Genomic DNA, 19,826 nt, shown 5'->3' with positions numbered 1-19,826 from the left:
ATACTTAATGTGTTCATTAATAATTACTCGCAGTGTTAAGGTATTTGGGATAGATATCCTTAATGTGTTCATTAGTGATTTCCTGCAGTGTTAAGGTATTTGAGTTAGATACCCTTAAAGTGTTCATTAGTGATTACTCGCAGTAATATGGTATTTGGGATAGATATCCGTAATGTGTTCATTAATAATTACGCGCAGTGTTAAGGTATTTGGGATAGATATCCTTAATGTGTTCATTAGTGATTTCCTGCAGTGTTAAGGTATTTGAGTTAGATACCCTTAAAGTGTTCATTAGTGATTACACGCAGTGTTAAGGTATTTGGGTTAGATGCCTTTAAAGTGTTCATTAGTGATCACCCATAATGTTAAGGTATTTGGGTTGGATACCCTTAATGTGTTCTTTAGTGATTACCCGCGGTGTTAAGGTATTTAGGTTAGATACCTTTAAAGTGTTCATTAGTGATCACCCGAAAAGTTAAGGTATTTGGGTTCGATACCTTTAAAGTGTTCATTAATAATTACCCGCAGTGTTAAGGTATTAGGGTTAGATACCTTAAAGTGTTCTTTAGTGATTACCCGCAGTGTTAAGGTATTTGGGTTAGATAACTTTAAATTGTTCATTAGTGATTATCCGCAGTGTTAAGATATTTGGGTTAGATGTCCTTAATGTGTTTATTAGTGATTACCCACAGTGTTAAGATATTTGGGTTAGATAGCCGTAAAGTGTTCATTAGTGATTACCCGTAGTGGTAAGATATTTGGGTTAGATACCCTTAATGTGTTCATTAGTGATTACTCGCAGTGTTAATGTATTTGAGTTAGATACCCTTAAAGTGTTTTTTAGTGATTACCCGCAGTGTTAAGGGATTTGGGTTAGATACCCTTAAAGTGTTCATTAGTGATTACTCGCAGTGTTAAGGTATTTGGGATTGATATGCTTAATGTGTTCATTAATAATTACTCACAGTGTTAAGGTATTTGGGATAGATATCCTTAATGTGTTCATTAGTGATTACACGCTGTGTTAAGGTATTTAGGTTAGATACCTTTAAAGTGTTCATTAGTGATCACCCGTAATGTTAAGGTATTTGGGTTGGATACCCTTAAAGTGTTTTTAGTGATTACTCGCAGTGTTAAGGTATTTGGGTTGGATACCCTTAATGTGTTCTCTAGTGATTACCCGCAGTGTTAAGGTATTTAGGTTAGATACCTTTAAAGTGTTCATTAGTGATCACCCGTAATGTTAAGGTATTTGGGTTGGATACCCTTAAAGTGTTTTTAGTGATTACTCGCAGTGTTAAGGTATTTGGGATAGGTATCCTTAATGTGTTCATTAAAAATTACTCGCCGTGTTAAGGTATTTGGGATAGGTATGCTTAATGTGTTCATTAGTGATTTCCAGCAGTGTTATGGTATTTGAGTTAGATACCCTTAAAGTGTTCATTAGTGATTACTCACAGTGTTAAGGTATTTGGGATAGATATCTTTAATGTGTTCATTAATAATTACTCGCAGTGTTAAGGTATTTGCGTTAGATATCCTTAATGTGTTCATTAGTGATTTCCCGCAGTGTTTTGGTATTTGAGTTAGATACCCTTAAAGTGTTCATTAGTGATTACTCGCAGTGTTAAGGTATTTGAGTTAAATACCCTTAAAGTGTTCATTAGTGATTACTCGCAGTGTTAAGGTATTTGCGTTAGATATCCTTAATGTGTTCATTAGTGATTTCCCGCAGTGTTATTGTATTTGAGTTAGATACCCTTAACGTGTTCATTAGTGATTACTCGCAGTGTTAAGGTATTTGAGTTAAATACCCTTAAAGTGTTCATTAGTGATTACTCGCAGTGTTAAGGTATTTGCGTTAGATATCCTTAATGTGTTCATTAGTGATTTCCCGCAGTGTTATGGTATTTGAGTTAGATACCCTTAAAGTGTTCATTAGTGATTACTCGCAGTGTTAAGGTATTTGAGTTAAATACCCTTAAAGTGTTCATTAATAATTACTCGCAGTGTTGAGGTATTTGGGATAGATGTCCTTAATGTGTTTATTAGTGATTACCCGTAGTGGTAAGATATTTGGGTTAGATACCTTTAAAGTGTTCATTAATAATTACCCGCAATGTTAAGTTATTTGGGTTAGATATCTTTAATGTGTTCTCAGTGATAACTCGCAGTGTTAAGGTATTTGGGTTAGATACCTTAAAGTGTTCTTTAGTGATTACCCGCAGTGTTAAGGTATTTGGGTTAGATAACTTTAAAGTGTTCATTAGTGATTATCCGCAGTGTTAAGATATTTGTGTTAGATATCCTTAATGTGTTTATTAGTGATTACCCACAGTGTTAAGATATTTGGGTTAGATACCCGTAAAGTGTTCATTAGTGATTACCCGTAGTGGTGAGATATTTGGGTTAGATTCCCTTAAAGTATTCTTCAGTGATTACCCGCAGTGTTATAGTATTTGGGTTAGATACCCTTAAAGTGTTCATTAGTGATTACCCACAGTGTTAAGTTATTTGGGTTAGATACCCGTAAAGTGTTCATTAGTGATTACCCGTAGTGGTAAGATATTTGGGATAGATACCCTTAAAGTGTTCATTAGTGATTACTCGCAGTGTTAAGGTATTTGGGATAGATATCCTCAATGTATTCTTCAGTGATTACCCGCAGTGTTATGGTATTTGGGTTAGATACCCTTATAGTGTTCTTTAGTGATTACCCGCAGTGTTAAGGTATTTGGGTTAGATACCTTTAAAATGTTCATTAATAATTACCCGCAATGTTAAGTTATTTGGGTTAGATACCTTTAAAGTGTTCATTACCCAGTGTTATTTCTATTATCAGCCAGCTGTACACAAAGGCGTGTATGTACAGAATATTTGCAGAATCATATGGGACAAAATTAGGGGCATTGTAAATAGAAAAAAAAGTATCAATAACACGAAAATCAAATTAATATCAATTTCCCCCGATAAATAAAGATTTCATGAACCATGACAAATTTTCTGAACCATGTTATATTTGACATATTGTAACATAATATCATCGTGGTATTTAATTTCACACTGTCAGCATCTTTTATTCTATGTTTTTGCCATACTACCTCAAATTGCCGTGTGATAACTGCCATAAAGGTGATTGACAGGTCATACTTGTTTACCACTCTTGGAGGACAATTGGAATCTACCAGGTGCGCTGTATTTGAATAACAAAAGATGTTTATGACCTATTGACTTGCCTACGTGAACGGCTGCTAGCAAAAACACATTCTGCTTGACTCATGAGGAATCCCAGTTGGTGTCCTTGAATCTGCGCCTTTTAGGCCTATAAATAGACTACACTGATGACAATTGGGGGTCCATCATTTCTACTGAGTACCATGTGTGTTCCTGCTGCGATTTTGTGAGACAAATGATACCATTATACATCTTGGAACTGATTTATCACCAATGCACACTTCCCTAGGCAATCCCCTATTTTAGTTACTTTATTCATGTGTATTTCATTTCCAGTAATGTCTTATCTACCCCATACTAGCGGTGAAAGAACCCCTGTCCAGTGTGAGTTATGTGACCCTCTAAATAACAATAAGAAGGCCTTACACTGTGACAAGCACATTTTGGTGGAAATACAGAAACAATCAATACTAGAATCCCCAAATTATGATGATATAAAATAGTCGCAATTTTAGGAGGGGAAGAGGAGAAGAAATCTTAACGACGACTACGACGCCAGATATATATACTTCATACCTCGCTTTGTATTTCTCTACAAGCAAAACATGTGTGATACATCTAACTGCAGTACGTTATATATGAGTGTACTATTCGATATTACTTTGATAGGGAAATTGCAATAGATATTTGCGATTCTGACCAATTGTCTGTGATATTTCTAAGCCAAGGACGGCAGTTATGCAGTCAATCAGTCAGTCAGTGACTAGTTAATAAATGAGCTTTCAATTAATGTGGGAAAACTCGGGGTGATCTATTTTGCGATAGTACAATCCCTTGCATTATTGGGAAACTTTATTCCAGATTGTAATTATTTATAGATGGCGCATAAATAAATACTGGTTCCAGGAAAGCACGCTGTAAAGGTACAATACAATGTTTATTTCAATATGGCTGATCGTTTCGTATTAATTTCTACTAAACATATTAAGGTGGTTTTGGTCAAATTAAAGATTATTTGTCATTTTCGTCGATTTTTCATTATTATGGGTTCATTCCACATGATACCGAACCTGATAAACATGGTAGTTTAGAGATACAAGCGTCCAAAATGTCATGGAAATGTCAAACTTCACTTTTTTCACATTGGTTTCTGTATGAGGTTATTCTTCATGATAAAAAAGGTTATATATTATTATTGATGTGAATCCTGATATTAAAACATTTTTAAAATGTTGACATATAATTTAGTGATTTTTAACTAGGATAATATTTTTTTCAATAATGCTCAGTAATGCAAAAATTGAATCCAGCTCAAACTATCTAAATAAGCTACGTAGTTGACGTATTCTAGATTACAAGATTACGAATAAAGTTGCATCCTATCAGAAAGCAGCAAAATATTACAACAAAACTCAAACCAAAATCTAGCTGATGCCATTGCAATGATACCGGGGAGAGTAATTTCAATCACTGAAAAGTCCGTTTGAAAGAACCAGTAATGTTTTATCGTGTAATCTTTGGCGAGAAAATAATTATTATATTGCTTAACTGAATAAATCAAAGCGACACACGTTTAAAATAAAGTCAGATAGTTGACAGTCCATCGTCACAGTAAGTAGCGCCCCCTAGACAACATTTCTTTCACTTATCAATGTTGATTATTTCGTCCTTAGAGGGCGCGATATAACGTGACAATAACCAACCAAAGATGACAAAGAAGAAATATAACTATATTTATTTATTTATTTATTTATTTATTTATTTATTTATTTATTTATTTATTTATTTATTTATTTGTTTGTTTATTTGTTTGTTTGTTTGTTTATTTCATTAATTGTTCATGTGACAGCAATTTCTTAATTAACTTATGATATTTCTGTAATGCACATATTTGTCATGTGATTTAGTAAAATCATATGTATTGCAAGCAGTATTCACGCCGCTTTACGTCCCCATATGAAAGCCTTTTTGTTGGTGATTGTACTAGTATTGTAAGATAAGATGCCAATCGTCAGTGCTGGCGTGTATGACATCATCCACATCTGGGGATTCCCCTCGTTGGTTTCCGCGAACTCATCCACGAATAATTGTAATGGTGAATTGAGGCGTAATCACTCGGACGTCAAGGTAAACTTGTGTTCTTATTTTGTATACAATATTTGCAAGAGCATGTATCTCAAATGACAGTGTCGAAAGAGCCAGTTTGCTGGTATGTGTGTATACATGTGCTACACGGTGTGAAACGCACTAGACAGCCATATCCGCCTAACACAATATCAAAGAAATATGTCGTTGTTGTGCATTTCCCTCAACTACTTCCTGTACACTGTCTGTGTCGTACCTCAGGCCACTAATAGAATCATGTCGTTACCTGGTCACATAGACAGCTATGCACGTTACACGACTTCAATACACAGGCAGCGGCACGACATTATGCATAGGAGCGAGATCTGCACATTAATCCTCGCGTCGTAGGCGCGACCTTACTAGGGGGTCCGTGGGCATGCTTCCCCTAAAAAAAATTGAAATCTTGACCCTCTGAAACGCTATTTCCTGCATTTGAGGGGCAAATTTTGCTGACGCAAAGGGTTTCAACTTGATTTTGAAGGGATGCCGCCCCCACCATTTTTTTCGAGGGGCAACCCCTCTGCCCATGTGCCGCCACCACTGTAATATCGCCTAGTTGAATTTTTAATATTTCTGTAGGTAATTCAAATGTAAAGAGAAAGAAGATCGAGTCTTACTTCCTCATTCCAATTCTCGTATACATGTTTACATTAGCCGGACAAGGTCACGTGAGTTGCTTCCACCGCGGTGCTCCAAACCCAACACAAGAGTGTTAATGCCGTTTGACCGGTGAGGGCGCCATTCATACCTACATGTCAGGCTAATGTTTAAGTATGTTTATGAACGTCATATTATTATGGAAAGTGTAAAAAAAACAAAATTTTTTGCTTTTGTATTTTGGGATTTGCGATTTTAGCACAGTCACCATGACAGCGAGATTTTTATCAATGTCTGTTATTTTTAGGAGGGCCTTGTCTTGGTTCCTATCTATTAAAGTACATACCAGTGCGTTTCTAGCTAACATGACAATGTTAAAACATCATGTTTCTACGGGCTCGTATTATCTCTCCCATAAATGGTAATTCCAAAACAGACGCTGTGTCGCGAAAGTCGATCGCTTCTCGGTACTAGACAATGCGGTTGTTTGCCAGGTGTCAAATTAACATGCAAAGCAAGTCCGCTGCTGACCTACACAGCTTTATGTAGGGTAACTGCCCCTGATCGCACTGCTCATAAAACACTTAGGTCAACAAAATTTGTTTTGTTGCCTGCAGCTACCGAGTAAAAAATATAAAATATCGGTTCGCGGTTTGTTTGTTTTGTTTTTTGTTTTTGTTTTTTTTTAATAGGCCCAAATATATAAAAACTCACCATTTTAGGCAGTAAAAAAGTGTTTCCTCTAAAAATTAAGGATCCCGGACCGTTGTTTGATCCCCAGAGTCCCCGTAAGTGGCGATTTTGAACTTCGGGTTGATCTGTATTTCTCTGACATGTTCCGAATACCATGAAGTCCATATACCATGGCTATTTACGATACTCTTAGTTTTCCCGAATTTTAAAAAAATATCAGACCAACCGATCCAATTTCCAAGTTTTTCGACTTGAGGGCAACATATTTTTTTTTTTTTTTGGCCTTATCATATGATGGTAAATAATACGACGTGCACAATGCCAGGTACACATTTGACGTTGGATACATCAACAACTGAAGAATTAATAAGTCACTGGTTTACTGTCATCGACCGACCACATATGGATCTCAGAAACTGTAAATATTACGAGTCTAAACTGCTCTATTGGGTGAAGTTTGAATTTTTGTGAATAAATATATCGATATTGGCAAGCAAGAAGGCATTGTGTATTTTTTTGCAAACACTGTACGACTGATCCATACGTATTACGTGTTGTTTCATGGAATTCAAAAGCACGTGATTCACTCAGTCGCCATTGCAGTAAAGACACCTAATAAGGTAAAATTCATTTTGTATCATTCGTTCACTTATTCTGATGTAAAAACTGTGTCTTTGTAGCGATTTCGCTCGGTTTATGGTCGAGCTAGTTTACAAGCTCGCCCATGCTGCGCGCTTTGATACATCGGATCTGTGCTTGCGCACTATGTAACGATGACGTGTACTGCACCAATGTGTTCGAGTTCATTTGTATTTTGTGTATTTTGGTGCAGCTCGGTTCAGTGTTTTGTAAACAAGAACAACGTTTGGTGTACACCGGTGAGGGACACTTGGCTAAAACCTGGATACCCATATGAACAAATTGATGTGTTGAACGCGATAAAAAACAAGCCGCCCTGCACGATGAGTGACGCAACTAGAGAAAATGTGTTGTAGTCGTTTATTATCACCTATCGAGAAGTCTAATATGAGTGTTGTTATCTTTACCTCCGCCCCACGGGATTTATTCTTTTGGTAGCATTGGTTTGGTTGCTAGCAGGATAACTTGGATATTTATTGATGAATCCTTATAACAATTCTAGAAGGGGTTCCCCAATTTCGGGGATAATTTTCCATTTATAACTAAAAACGGTTATTGGTTGATTCTCATAAAATTTCTTGGAGAGGTTCCCCTTTTAACACAAGCACAAAACTATTATATTTTGGTGCGGTTACCATGTAAATAACAATTTCGGAAAAGATTTTTCCTTCATACTTCGAAAGAATATTGATTGCTTTTTATGGAGTTTTCAAGTTGTTCTTGGTACAAGCATGAATTCATTAAATGTTGCTATCGGTACGTTTACGGTTACCATGGATATAACAATGGGGAATTATTTTGTTATTTATAAAATGTATTATAGGATCTAATCTTTCATTTAATTTTCATAAAATTTCCTGGAAAGAATGCTCTTTATGCAATGACTAACCGATCGAATGTTTGTAGATATGTTGATATGGTTTCCGCGTAGATGTGACTTACAATATATTGGGTATGAGCTGTTTTTTTTTTTAAATCTGCGCTCTCGAAATGATTATCGATTTTTTTTTAAGAAGATGTGTACTGTTTTTTTCTTACTTTCATTGTACTTATTTGCCAGCGTTTTTCTGTTGTTTTACTTGCATTATTAATTTCTCTCCCTACTTTCTTTTTTTAGTTTGTTACATTTTGTTTTGTATTTATTTTATATTTTTGTTTTATTATTTTATTATTTCAATTCATTTAAAATTTACGAGAAAAAGTAAAAATGTTTATTCTTTCTGACAGTTTTCTGTTATTTATTTATGACAAATTATTATGTAGTACAACTACTGTATATTGTCTGTATATTGGCTCGCCGGTTAGACTTTGCCTATTGTGGTCATGTTTAGTCTCAATGCGCATGTCCATAGTAATCTGAGGTGTTATACTTGTAGTAGGACGTAAACCCGCAGTATTTGTTAGTGTTTGACAACCGATGTTATTCAAAATAGTGTGAAATCTGTTCTTGGCAAAAAAGAAATTAGTTTTAAATAACATAATTATGACTACGTTAGACTTCATGTCGGCCTTCGGTATATCTAAGATAGAAACATGCTAGGTCAGGGGTCATCATCATATTATCTCATCCAAAATGAACATTCTACCTGTTAAACATAACACTCTATTTCGTGGTTTCACTTTGAGAGTAGGACTCAGAGTTTCCAAGAATCAATGTATTGTCCATGCGTTCCCAGAAGCAACAATATAGCCTTTTGTTGCTTGTAGTAACGTATACTGGTGTATTTAGAAGTCTGTCTCGCCTGCACACATGTAGCTGAACAATCAACATATTTAGGCCAGACTTTTTTTATTCCTTGTTTCTCGAGTTTTTATGGAGCAAATTTTTTGAGGACGGAAAAAATAAAATTAATTCTTTTTTACGTTAGATTTGTGTGATTCACAAAGAAGAAATGAAATAAAATGTTATTCCATGAATAATCTTGCTTCTCATCTACGCAAGACTCGGTACTTTGATCATGATACTCCAGCGAAAATGCAACTTGAATTTGTTATGCGGCGGGCAGAAAAAAATGAAGATAAAAATAATTTTTTTAGTAATTTTTTGCACTTACAATTCAGCGGGCGCGAGAAATTACGCTGAAATAAAATTTTATTTTTAATTCATTTTCGGCTCCTGTTCATTCGGCGGGTTCGCGAAACAAGGGATAATAAAAGTCTGGCCTTATTAGAAGAGAGAAGAAAATTGTCTTTATTCATTCTGGCATCTCCCACTCAATGCTTGTTACAAAACGATTACAAACACAATTTTTGTGTTCCTCAATCTGATACCATTAATTGCAATAATATCTGTCATATTTCAAATTCCCAATCTTGATCAATCACAAATCATCACACCAGGCTGTGAAACCTTTGAATTGCGTTTGATGCGTCTAATTTAACAAAATATTTGTGTTATGTTGTGTTTATTTTGTTTGATTACAAAATGAAAATTGACTCTCTTCTTTCTATGGGCCCGGGGGCATTTTAAACATTAACATTAATTTGCATATTTTGGAATATTTAATGAATTATTTAGTATGGCGCCCATCCCTTACTTTTTTATTTCACAGCGACGTCAAACAAAGAATCACTTCTGTGCAGCCTCGGCGTCAACTCAAAATGTTGTTTATAATTTCGAACTTTGACTTCAAAAATGTTTGCCACAACTCAATCACTGTTTGGCAGCTGTCAACTCTGCTGAGCCATCAGTCGATGTCTAAGTCGATTAGAGTTCAATAAAGCAAGTTATTGAACTTTAACCTTAGTGTGTTTAGTTTGTGTCTTCAATCCGTTCAACACAGGCACATGAACATGACTGTAATTTACCAAATTTGATGGAATTTTGTGGCAACATTGTATTGACACCGTGGTTGAGGCCATAACATAACAATCATTGATTTAAACAATAAACAGCGCCTCCTACGCCGCTTACTACTAATATAAAAAATGTGGGACAGTTCCAGTGCTGGGAATGGGGATGTTAGTGTTTAGGGACTACTCTCTTACTAAAATGGAATTGTACGGCTTTGTTCATATTTTATGTGTCTGTATCGATTTTTTTTTTTTTTTTTTCGTTTTTTTTTTCTTCAAAAAATACGAATGGAAACTAAAATAATGCAACTGACATATTTGTTTTATTTAGTTTTATGTTTCATGTGAAAATGAAGAAATGGGATTTCATTTATGACATAATACATACCAAATACAATGCGGGTATTTTTCGAGAATAGACAAGATGTGACATCGAGTAATGTGATTTGTTGAGTTTCGTGGACAGTGAAACGTGATATTATCTACAACAATAATAGATTGATTGCATCGTCATATATTTATTTTCACACTGTTTGCAATTCAGTTACAGCGACCGCTAGCAAAAAACATGGGGAATGTGGAAGGAGTTAGCGGTCTACAAGGAGATCCATTCATGCCACAAATGAGACGCCGAGACATGCAAAGCAGGGTCCTTGAGCAAGCATTGATGGAAGCTATGAGTGACATGTTATCGGGTAGCCAGGGCTCCTCTAATACCACACCTGAACAACGAGAACATGGCTGGGACCCGGAAGATTGTTCCAGTAACATCGCTGTGCTAGGTGATGGGATCACCGCACGTCGAGGTATGCAGCGATATCGTACAGATGGTATAAGGGGAAAGAAAGGATACCGCACGGGCACCCATGTGTTCGAATTCTACTGCGATGAAGATGAAAGAGGATCGCACGCCATCATAGGTGTCGCCACGCCCCAGGCACCGCTAGGATGCGTTGGTTATACTTATCTACTTGGCGCCACGTCGGAATCTTGGGGTTGGAATCTGAGCGACCGGAAATTGACCCATGGTGGAAAAATTGTTGGCATCTACCCTTCAAGGCCGATTTATACCGTACCAGAGACAGTGTACGCGACGTTAGATGCTGATAATGGAACGCTGAGGTAAATGCTTATAACACTTTTTCTGTGTGAGCATTTCAAGTAATTCTTTCAATTTTATTAGTGATATTACCGCTCGCCTTTATGTAACCCCTGTACCGTGCTCTATTGCTAAGAAAACAGTTTTTCCTAATATATCAAGATAGAACTGGCGAGAGTAGTGAATCTCGCGTGAACACCATAGGTAACTGATAAACGTCATTTGCCCATTCCTATGCATGTTACTTAGTAACCGTGATGTAACGTTTCATATTATATACGCGTCTTTTTTTCCTGCTACAGTTTTAAAGCCAACGGAGAAGACCTTGGCATCGCTTTCAAAGGTCTCCCTCGCATGAATCTTGTAAAACCCCTGTGTATGGCTGCCTGTTCCACTAAAGATCAGTGTGACATAAGAATGAAGTACATGGGCAGTGGCGGTGAGGGCGCTGTACTTTTTTTTTCAAATATGGCTGGTCAAAACAATGTATTACATATATTTTTATTTTAATGAGTACATAGTACACAATTTAATGTTTTTATCGTTACTTCAACACATACTGATACAAGAGGGCGCTATCTACCACAAGAAGGGGGGAAGACCAATTAGCAAATTATCAGTAATTGTGCCGAGTTTTATGTTTCTACACAACAATGTTCACAAATGTTTCGTTTAACATTATGTAGGAAAAATCACACAAGAAACTGAAAGTGGCGAACAAGTTGTGTCAGTGCCTACACCCACGGGCAATAGCTACTATAAGTTCCACCCAAGATCTGGAGATCAGGTTGATGTAATGCATGGCGGGCGGATTGCCAGACGACGAGAGTAAGTCATAAACGAGTAACAGAACATCATTACATGTCTACTGAATATGGCGGATATATATCTATTGAACAATGTGTTAATTTGTTCCAATGTATTTTAGAGAAAATTGATTATTCAAATATATAATTTTTCAAACTTTAATTATTGACCGTTAAAGTATTAAAGCGCGGTAGGCGTCGCGCTGCGCATGTGCGAGATATATGAGTCATACAAACGAAGATGGCGACTTTGACTGTTGCGCAGATCAACGAGTTCGAACTGAGACATTTCCAAGCTTTAATTAAGTAATTTTCAAGTTATTGGAAGGTATCAAAGGAGTCATCGACAGTAATCAGTGCAAGTCGCGCCCAGGTAAAACCTCATTCTTGTGATTTCCATTTGAAGATTTGAGCGCATTGAATTGTGGGAAAATCAATGTTTATTAACACAAATGTCGCACACGCGCAGCGCGACGACTACCGCACTTTAAGTATTGTGTTGTGTTATGTAACTGAGCACAATGTTGTACCTGCATAGTGCCAAAAACGTGTTCAACAACGGCATCGTCCTGACTAGACAGCCTCTGAAGACAGACGAAAAGTTTGAAATACGACTCGACACCAAGGTAGGGAGGTGGAGTGGAGGACTGGATTTTGGCTTCACCACAAATACACCCAACGACTTGGACTATCCCACTACTATGACTGAATGTCAACATGGAGTGAATATGATGTGGTCTGGATCTAATATAGTGAAAAACGGAACCAAGGTTATTGAGCTGAATAAGGATCTAGATGACTGCACGGTAAGGAGCGACGTCAAAAGATCGATGTCGGATAAAAAAAAGTAATTGCTTTAGTTTGGGGTGGGGGTGACCTCAAAAAGTTTCCATCCTACAAAAACGATTTTATTTTTTAATGAAGTCAAACAAATCTTGGAGTATTTGTAGTTCTTTTTTTTTTTCTATCCAATCATGGACAAAAATAACAGAAAATGAAAAAAAAAAACATCCAAGACTACGTATATTTCCCTTCATTATTACAACCAACTGCTATGCCATACCACTGTCCGATTATCAATTTGTATTTAATGGTGAGTGTAGTCTGACGCCATGTTCAATATTTATCAATTAAGTTTAAGTTGGGGTGGGGGAACTAACTAAAAGAATTAAGTTTTTTATCCTACATTGAACTTTTGAACGGAAAACAGTTATATATAATATACATATTTTAAATATATAAGATGGAACGGCTTTTTGTGTTGTCTGTACTTGTGTGGCAAACTCCATACAGGAAAATATGAAGTCAATTTTTCAGTGTGTGTGTCAGTCTGCTCTACGTAAATCAAACTATGAACTAAAATGATATATTCTTTGTCGATTTCAAATCAGGATCTATTTTATACATGTTTTTGCTTGAACACTAACTAATAATTAAGTTGGATTTATTTTTTATTATATTATAGCATTATCAATACCAGTGGATTTTATGACGTCATTGCAGCAGATTATTCGCGATAATGTATCCATTATTGAGCATCAAGGCCCTGTGCCATGGATATGAATACAATGTTGTTTTCGAAAACGAATGAAGGAGAAACTATTGAAAACATGATTTAGAGGGGGATTTAGAGGGCGATTTAGAGGCCGAGCCCCCCCCCCCCCCCCCCACATTTTTAACAACCGACAGTGCTTCGTGCCATCGGCGCTCGCGAACTTGGCCTTCGGTCAACTTATCGCCCCTCTATTCCAGAATCCTAGATCCGCCTCTGGAAAAAGAAGAGAAATTGTCAGATAACAAGTATTTTGTATTAAAAATCAGCATCAAATAAAACGCTGCATTACTAATAACAGCTGATCGCAATATCGAAATCAGCAAATTATATATATATGAGGGCATTGTCGTCTGCTCTGTACGCTAAAGCGCGTTCGGTCGAAGCTTCCATCTAGTACGCGCGCTTATAGATTCCGCGACTGATGCCTCTGTCCTGGTGGCCTCCCGACTAGTTCGCCCCCACAGAGGCTCGTCGACTGACCGCGAAAGCCCATAGGCGAGAACGAAGTTCGAGAAGGGAGGACACTCGACCACCAGAGTGACGTCATAGCTTTACAATTATTCGAATTTAAACAGTAATCAATCACTTACGATCAAATTCGGCAAATTAGCGTCAAAATACACGTTTTCCCGTGTCTGAATGACTACCGCTGTATGTCAATTGCCAGGCGCAGCCATCTAAAAGGCATGCTTAGTCCTGATTGTCTAATAATGTGGGAGTGTCCGAGGGTGATTTATCCGAGCAAATGCGATGAACGAAGTGAGGTACAATGTATGTCTACGAGTACAGAGAAACGAATTTGTTCTGTTTTTGTAGTGAGTAGTACCACATAATTTGCGAGACGAGATCGACGATGACCGACGTGACTTCCTCAGCGTCAGCTCCCGGTAAATGTCACAACAGTCCGGGCACAGTTTGCATAAGTAAACAAAGGTATCCGTGTTTTTTAAGGTGTGTATTTTTTATTTATACATTAAGATTAAAATCACTGTTGGTTATCCTTCTAGCCTAGAAAGGCTAACACCCACCAGCTTTCCAGCCATGTTCGTTCGCTCGCTCGCTACGCCTGTAAGTTTCGTTTGGCTTGTAAGTATTCGTCAAATCACCGGCCTCCCGTACAATTTAAAAATAACTACATATTACACAGATAGGACATTTCCTAATAACATCTACCTTGATGGCTTGAAAACACTAGTGGGATGAGATAACGATGCAACTACGCACAGTCGATCCAACTGGACCACAGTGGCGATCTAGCATAGCGTAGTGCAAGGCCCCCGGGCAAGGCCGCGACAGACACCGATACGGCGTACCAGTCACGGTTTGCCGTTCGCACGGGTGATCACTGCAATGCTAATTCACACCACACATCAGTCACTCATTCACTCGCAATGTAAATGAGTTCAATACAATAATATTTAATGGATTAAAACTAGTTTCTTTCTTAGTTTGCCATAAAGAAAGACATTTTAAATTATTCAGATTCACGAGCCAGTGACTGTGAAACTCTCCCGTTCACTGTGTATTTTTCTCCAAATTTTCCGTTTTTTAGAGGCAGCAAATCCACTGGTATTGACAACGCTACAAAATAATAACAATATTGAGCTTGTCGACAACTCAATGTACTCAACCACGCTTTCGCCCAATATGGGTTGGCGGGTCGTGCATTATTGTTTAAATATTGCAATTCTTTATTTTGAGTGCTAGGTAGATCTTCACTTTCATTCTTATTTTCTGAATGTAGAATGTAGATATTAACAAATTCGAGCATTGAATTAATATAAAATGATCAGTGTTAACACCTGAAATTGGAATGATTAACCAAAGTGGGATTTCCGTCGTGTTAACATGCAAAAAATATGTATCTAGAGTTTGGTATTTGAATATTTTATTTTAGACCATTAATTAATTGCAATAAGGTTTCGAGTTTATTGCAGGAACATGAATTAATTGTTATTTCCTTATTGTAATCAGTATCACATGTCTGCTGCATACCCTTAGACTCGTATAAACAAATGTCCATTGTTTACTAAATAACACTTTGGCATCATTTTGTAAGGTTCATATGGTTTTTAATATCGTTTGTATGTGATGTTGGATGAATCATTTTTTACAGATCGGAGACACTATTGGAATTGAGCGTAAAGGAGATGGCTCTTTTCACCTTTATTTAAATGGCGAGGTCCTACAGAAAGCAGTGAGATTAAAGAATAACCCGCCAGTTGTCTATGGTGTAGTCGATATCTATGGTCAAGCTGAAAGAGTCACTATTTGCGGTACGTTGAGATGAGTGTTCTGTGTACATGGCATATTAGTTCACCATGTTTACAACTGTGTATAGTAACCTTGTATGTATCATTGATATTGCAGAGAGCACGGGAGTAGCTCCATCTCAGAAGGTCGAATCAGATGTTCCAACCAAGAGTGAAGCAACTGGTAGTGACCCAAACGCCATAATGTTCAAAATGCGAGACACAGTAGACAAATTAAAACATTGGAAGTTTTCGGATATGCGATCTGCTCTTGCTGAAGTTACAAGTACGATATTGCAGCCATACCATAACACGACCAATCGGAAAATCCGCCAGAGGTTTGGAGACCATCTAGCGAATATTGGTGGGGCCCACGAGCTTACAAAGTTACTGGAGAGACTGGATGATATGGGAATGGAAACACCTGGCGTGTGGCAAGGAATAAATCTGGTTCGCAGCACATGTTGGAATTACTCTGATGCAAGCCTGAAGATGTGCAAAGAGTTTGGACAATCAGGGATACTGCAGAAAATGTTCAAAGACCTTTCTACATTTGGTGCAACCAAAATCAAGAGTGAGGTGAGTGTTACATAATGAAGTTAAGCCAGTACATTAGGTTTTTAAATAAGAAATATAATAAGAAATGATTATTCTGTATCTCATTCTATTTTTTTCTTTATTTTTAGAAAAAAAAGTTTATGGTTATTTCAGCTTTAAACGTCATTCACAACTGCGCAAAAGCTTCGGAAAATCGGAAAATTTTCCACGATATGAATGCAACAGTGAGGCTTGCTCCTTTGTTGAAATCTGAAGACATGGGCGTGGTGACTGTCACAATGCTGACGCTCTCATATATTGTTGATGAAGACAAAACGGATTTACTTGAGGCAACCACAAATGCTACTGAATATCTGCTGGGGCTGCTGAAAAAGGCTGTAGAGGACCCAGAACTGCGTGGAAGGTCTGACGACAGCACGTGGTCAGCTCTGGAGATAGCAACTGGCCTTGGAAACATGGCAATCAATGACAAGAACAAAACCACCCTAGTTGAAGCTTCGTGTCTTCCCTTGTTTGTTAAGCTGCTTCAAAAAGGTGGCCCACCTGAACAGGAGTGTGCTGCAAATGCGTTGTGGACCCTGGCAAAATCACCTTCCAACAAAATAAAGATTGCTTCAGAGCCTGGAGCCATGGATACTTTAAGACAACTATCGTCCAGCAATATTGAAGCTGTGAAGCAAGCTGCAGAACGCGTAATTATGACCGTCAATGTACCAATGCAACAATTCGGTATGTGTATCAATTACAATACAGGTCTAAATCATGTCGCTCATATTATGACATACAATCGGATCTAAAATATAATTAGTTCTGTTTGTTTTGCCATAGGACCCGGCATGCGAACATCTCCTTCCAGGAGTAAATGTGACTACCAGGAATTGTGCGCACGATTCAAAACTACACTGAATCTATCAGGTAAAGTATTTCCCAAAACTGAAATGTCGTAGTCTATAAAACTCGTAATTTCGTTCATAGCGTAGTTGCTGAGCACGTGCATTGATTAACTGTTATTTTTGTGTTAATAGATTTATTTTTCAACAAGGATCACAATATGTGTTATTGCACTTCATGCCACACAGCAAGAGGGGATGATCTTTACTATACACGTGGTCAACCAGGGAAGAGTTATGGAGTACCAGTAGGATGGTGTCGATTCGCCTTAAAGTGAGTGTCATACTTTTACTCGTTTTGGTTCGAAATGGTTTTGTTGTCTAACCTGATATCACAATAACTAGTGAATAATATGGTATCACCTTTGTATTGAAACTCACTTCTCTCATAACTTCCTTCAGCATATATTATAACCCACAACAATATGTGTGCGTCTTGACAAACGTCGAGTAATGCATACTTTCGGATTTATAGGTCAACATTTGTGGCTAATTATATCATACTATGTACACGTTTTGCATTTAGAGTACCTGATAGAGCCCATGCTTTGGATGTATTCAAGACATGGCATGTTGCCTTTCATGGCACAAGAATGGATGCAGTCAAACCAATTTTGGAATGTGGCGATTTGCTGATGCCTGGTAATGTTACACTCGTTGTATCTGTTTTTCTGGGTTTAAAGATCCTAAATAAATTAATTTCAGATTAAGCATGAAAGAGTAGCTAATGTAGCTTTCATGTGTGCATTCCTGTTCATAAAACTTTATACTAAGATGTCCCTGTCAGCATTTCTTAGAGATAGACTAGATAGATCTTTATAATTTGAATGGGGTAAAATCTGTAGTTGTAGCTTAGTGTATATTTATTTTTTACTCATTTTGTCAGTACTCTTTCAATTAAGGTGATACCATTATGGGCGGCAAGAAGTTAGGTGAGCGCGATGGTCACTTCACAGAAGACAGAAAACCTGCAGGGTTTGACACAAAACAGATCTTCCTCTCCCCGAGCATTAGGTACTCTGGTGATAACGTATATTCATTAGCACAGAGGTACAGATTCTTTCTTATGTTTCTTTCTACATACTAGGTACTATTTATATCACTTTTCTAAAAATCCATTTTGTGAACAAACGTATAGAAAGATTCAAAACGTAACTTGAACATACTAGTATTTCTGCCCACTGACTCCACTGACATCAATGTGTAATCTTATATTTCAGTTATAAAGATGGTGTCACAAAGAAGACGTACAAGACAAAAGTTGCCTTCCAAGTTCACATCCGGCCAACAAGCTATAAAGTTGGCCCGGAAACCATTGGTGCAACTGGGGAAATCGATCCAAAGTTCAGTAACCAAGAGATTGAGTGGTTTACCAAAGAACGTGGATGTGTCATTCCGTATGGGTTGCTAATTAAAATAGATTAACGGAAATAGAAATATTTATTCACGAGTAAATCTATGAGCCATTGAATATAAAACACATTTACTATCCTGCACTACATCATAGTGTATTTACCAAAACTCTAAATGAAAATTCATCACATCAAACTGGTTTTCTTTGTAGCAATTTGTTTCTGCAAACAGTATATGTGATCAACTTCTTCCAGTTCCAGATCAATTATCAAAACATGTGTAAACTATACACATTCTCTATTCAAACCGCATATACTAAGTAGAAACATTACTTCGCTGTTTTTGCTAAAACTAATTAGTCAGTTGTATTAATATTCATTAATGTTGCAGAGGATGTATTTACGAACAGTTTCTATTGGATCTACGTATACTTTAATTTACATTTATTTGTGCTTGAAATATGTCAGTAAGTCATAAGCACATAATGCAGAGATTAATATGTATCTCGAAATTGCCATGGTAATCTCCTTGTGACCATTGCATTGTTTTTATGGTTTGATGTATTTAACAGCAATCATCCAAACTCTTTTCATGTTATACAAGTCAATGTTGTGATTAGCATGGACATGATTACGGTTTTGACTTATTTTGATATACAGAATAAGCTTTATTATTGTTTTCTTCTATCATTATTCAAATTGACGTTTTATGAATATAATTTGACATTTTGTATGTATGTAAATATGTATCATTATTATTGCTAAAATTCCGTCGCATCAGCATCATCTTTGCAAAGTCTGTGTGTATGCTTAAGTTGACAAATTCGTCATAAATAATTTCATTTATATTCCACTATTATGCTGTATGCTAATAAAGCACAATTATTGCAAAGCATAAATCTCGTGTTGAATCGCGCGTTATTTTACAGGCTATAATAAGTATCATGATAGAATTCATGTTGCAATCCTTCAAAATGTGTAATTTTATATCTCAAAACGTCGAGTCATCGAAATGACGGATTCTCCTGTTCTGACACCACACTAGTGCTCAAATTGGTTCGTCTGACAAAACACTACTCTGACGTTTCACCGCTCGACAACCCAATTATTTCCCTTGCTGGTTAATCTGACAAAAATACTAGTATGATAGCTCTAGTTAATCAGTCACTTTACATACATTACTGTACACATTGCCCTGATAACTCAATGTTGATCTAAAAACATTCATCACTCATTGACCTGATGAAACAAACGTTTGATGGGTCTTTGCCCTAACAAATCACTACTGACG

The 19,826-nt window shown here is 36.9% G+C and overlaps 1 protein-coding gene across 3 annotated transcripts; it reads left to right on the top strand.

Moving 5' to 3' along the window:
* Nucleotides 1-5,237: 5,237 nt before the first annotated feature.
* Nucleotides 5,238-19,434, top strand: LOC102810096 (neuralized-like protein 4). Of its 3 annotated transcripts, none has more exons than XM_006816632.3 (13): nt 5,238-5,301; nt 10,568-11,145; nt 11,425-11,561; nt 11,809-11,950; nt 12,467-12,734; nt 15,600-15,759; nt 15,854-16,314; nt 16,422-17,022; nt 17,122-17,208; nt 17,319-17,457; nt 17,710-17,825; nt 18,086-18,233; nt 18,404-19,434. In XM_006816632.3, exons 2-13 carry the CDS (start codon nt 10,592-10,594, stop codon nt 18,606-18,608), a joined length of 3,018 nt encoding a protein of 1,005 aa, XP_006816695.2. In that variant the 5' UTR covers nt 5,238-5,301; nt 10,568-10,591; the 3' UTR covers nt 18,609-19,434. The 3 variants fall into 3 exon arrangements, with proteins under 3 accessions (XP_006816695.2, XP_085353803.1, XP_085353802.1); XM_085497677.1 differs by having other exon boundaries at nt 5,247-5,301; nt 10,574-11,145; XM_085497676.1 differs by lacking the exon at nt 5,238-5,301 and adding an exon at nt 7,172-7,211.
* Nucleotides 19,435-19,826: the final 392 nt, after the last annotated feature.

Source organism: Saccoglossus kowalevskii, chromosome 4 (assembly GCF_978046115.1).
Source record: "Saccoglossus kowalevskii chromosome 4, keSacKowa6.1, whole genome shotgun sequence".
NCBI lineage: Eukaryota > Metazoa > Hemichordata > Enteropneusta > Harrimaniidae > Saccoglossus > Saccoglossus kowalevskii.
The sequence above is the reverse complement of the archived record's forward strand: the minus strand, read 5'-3'. Positions and strand labels throughout refer to the sequence as shown.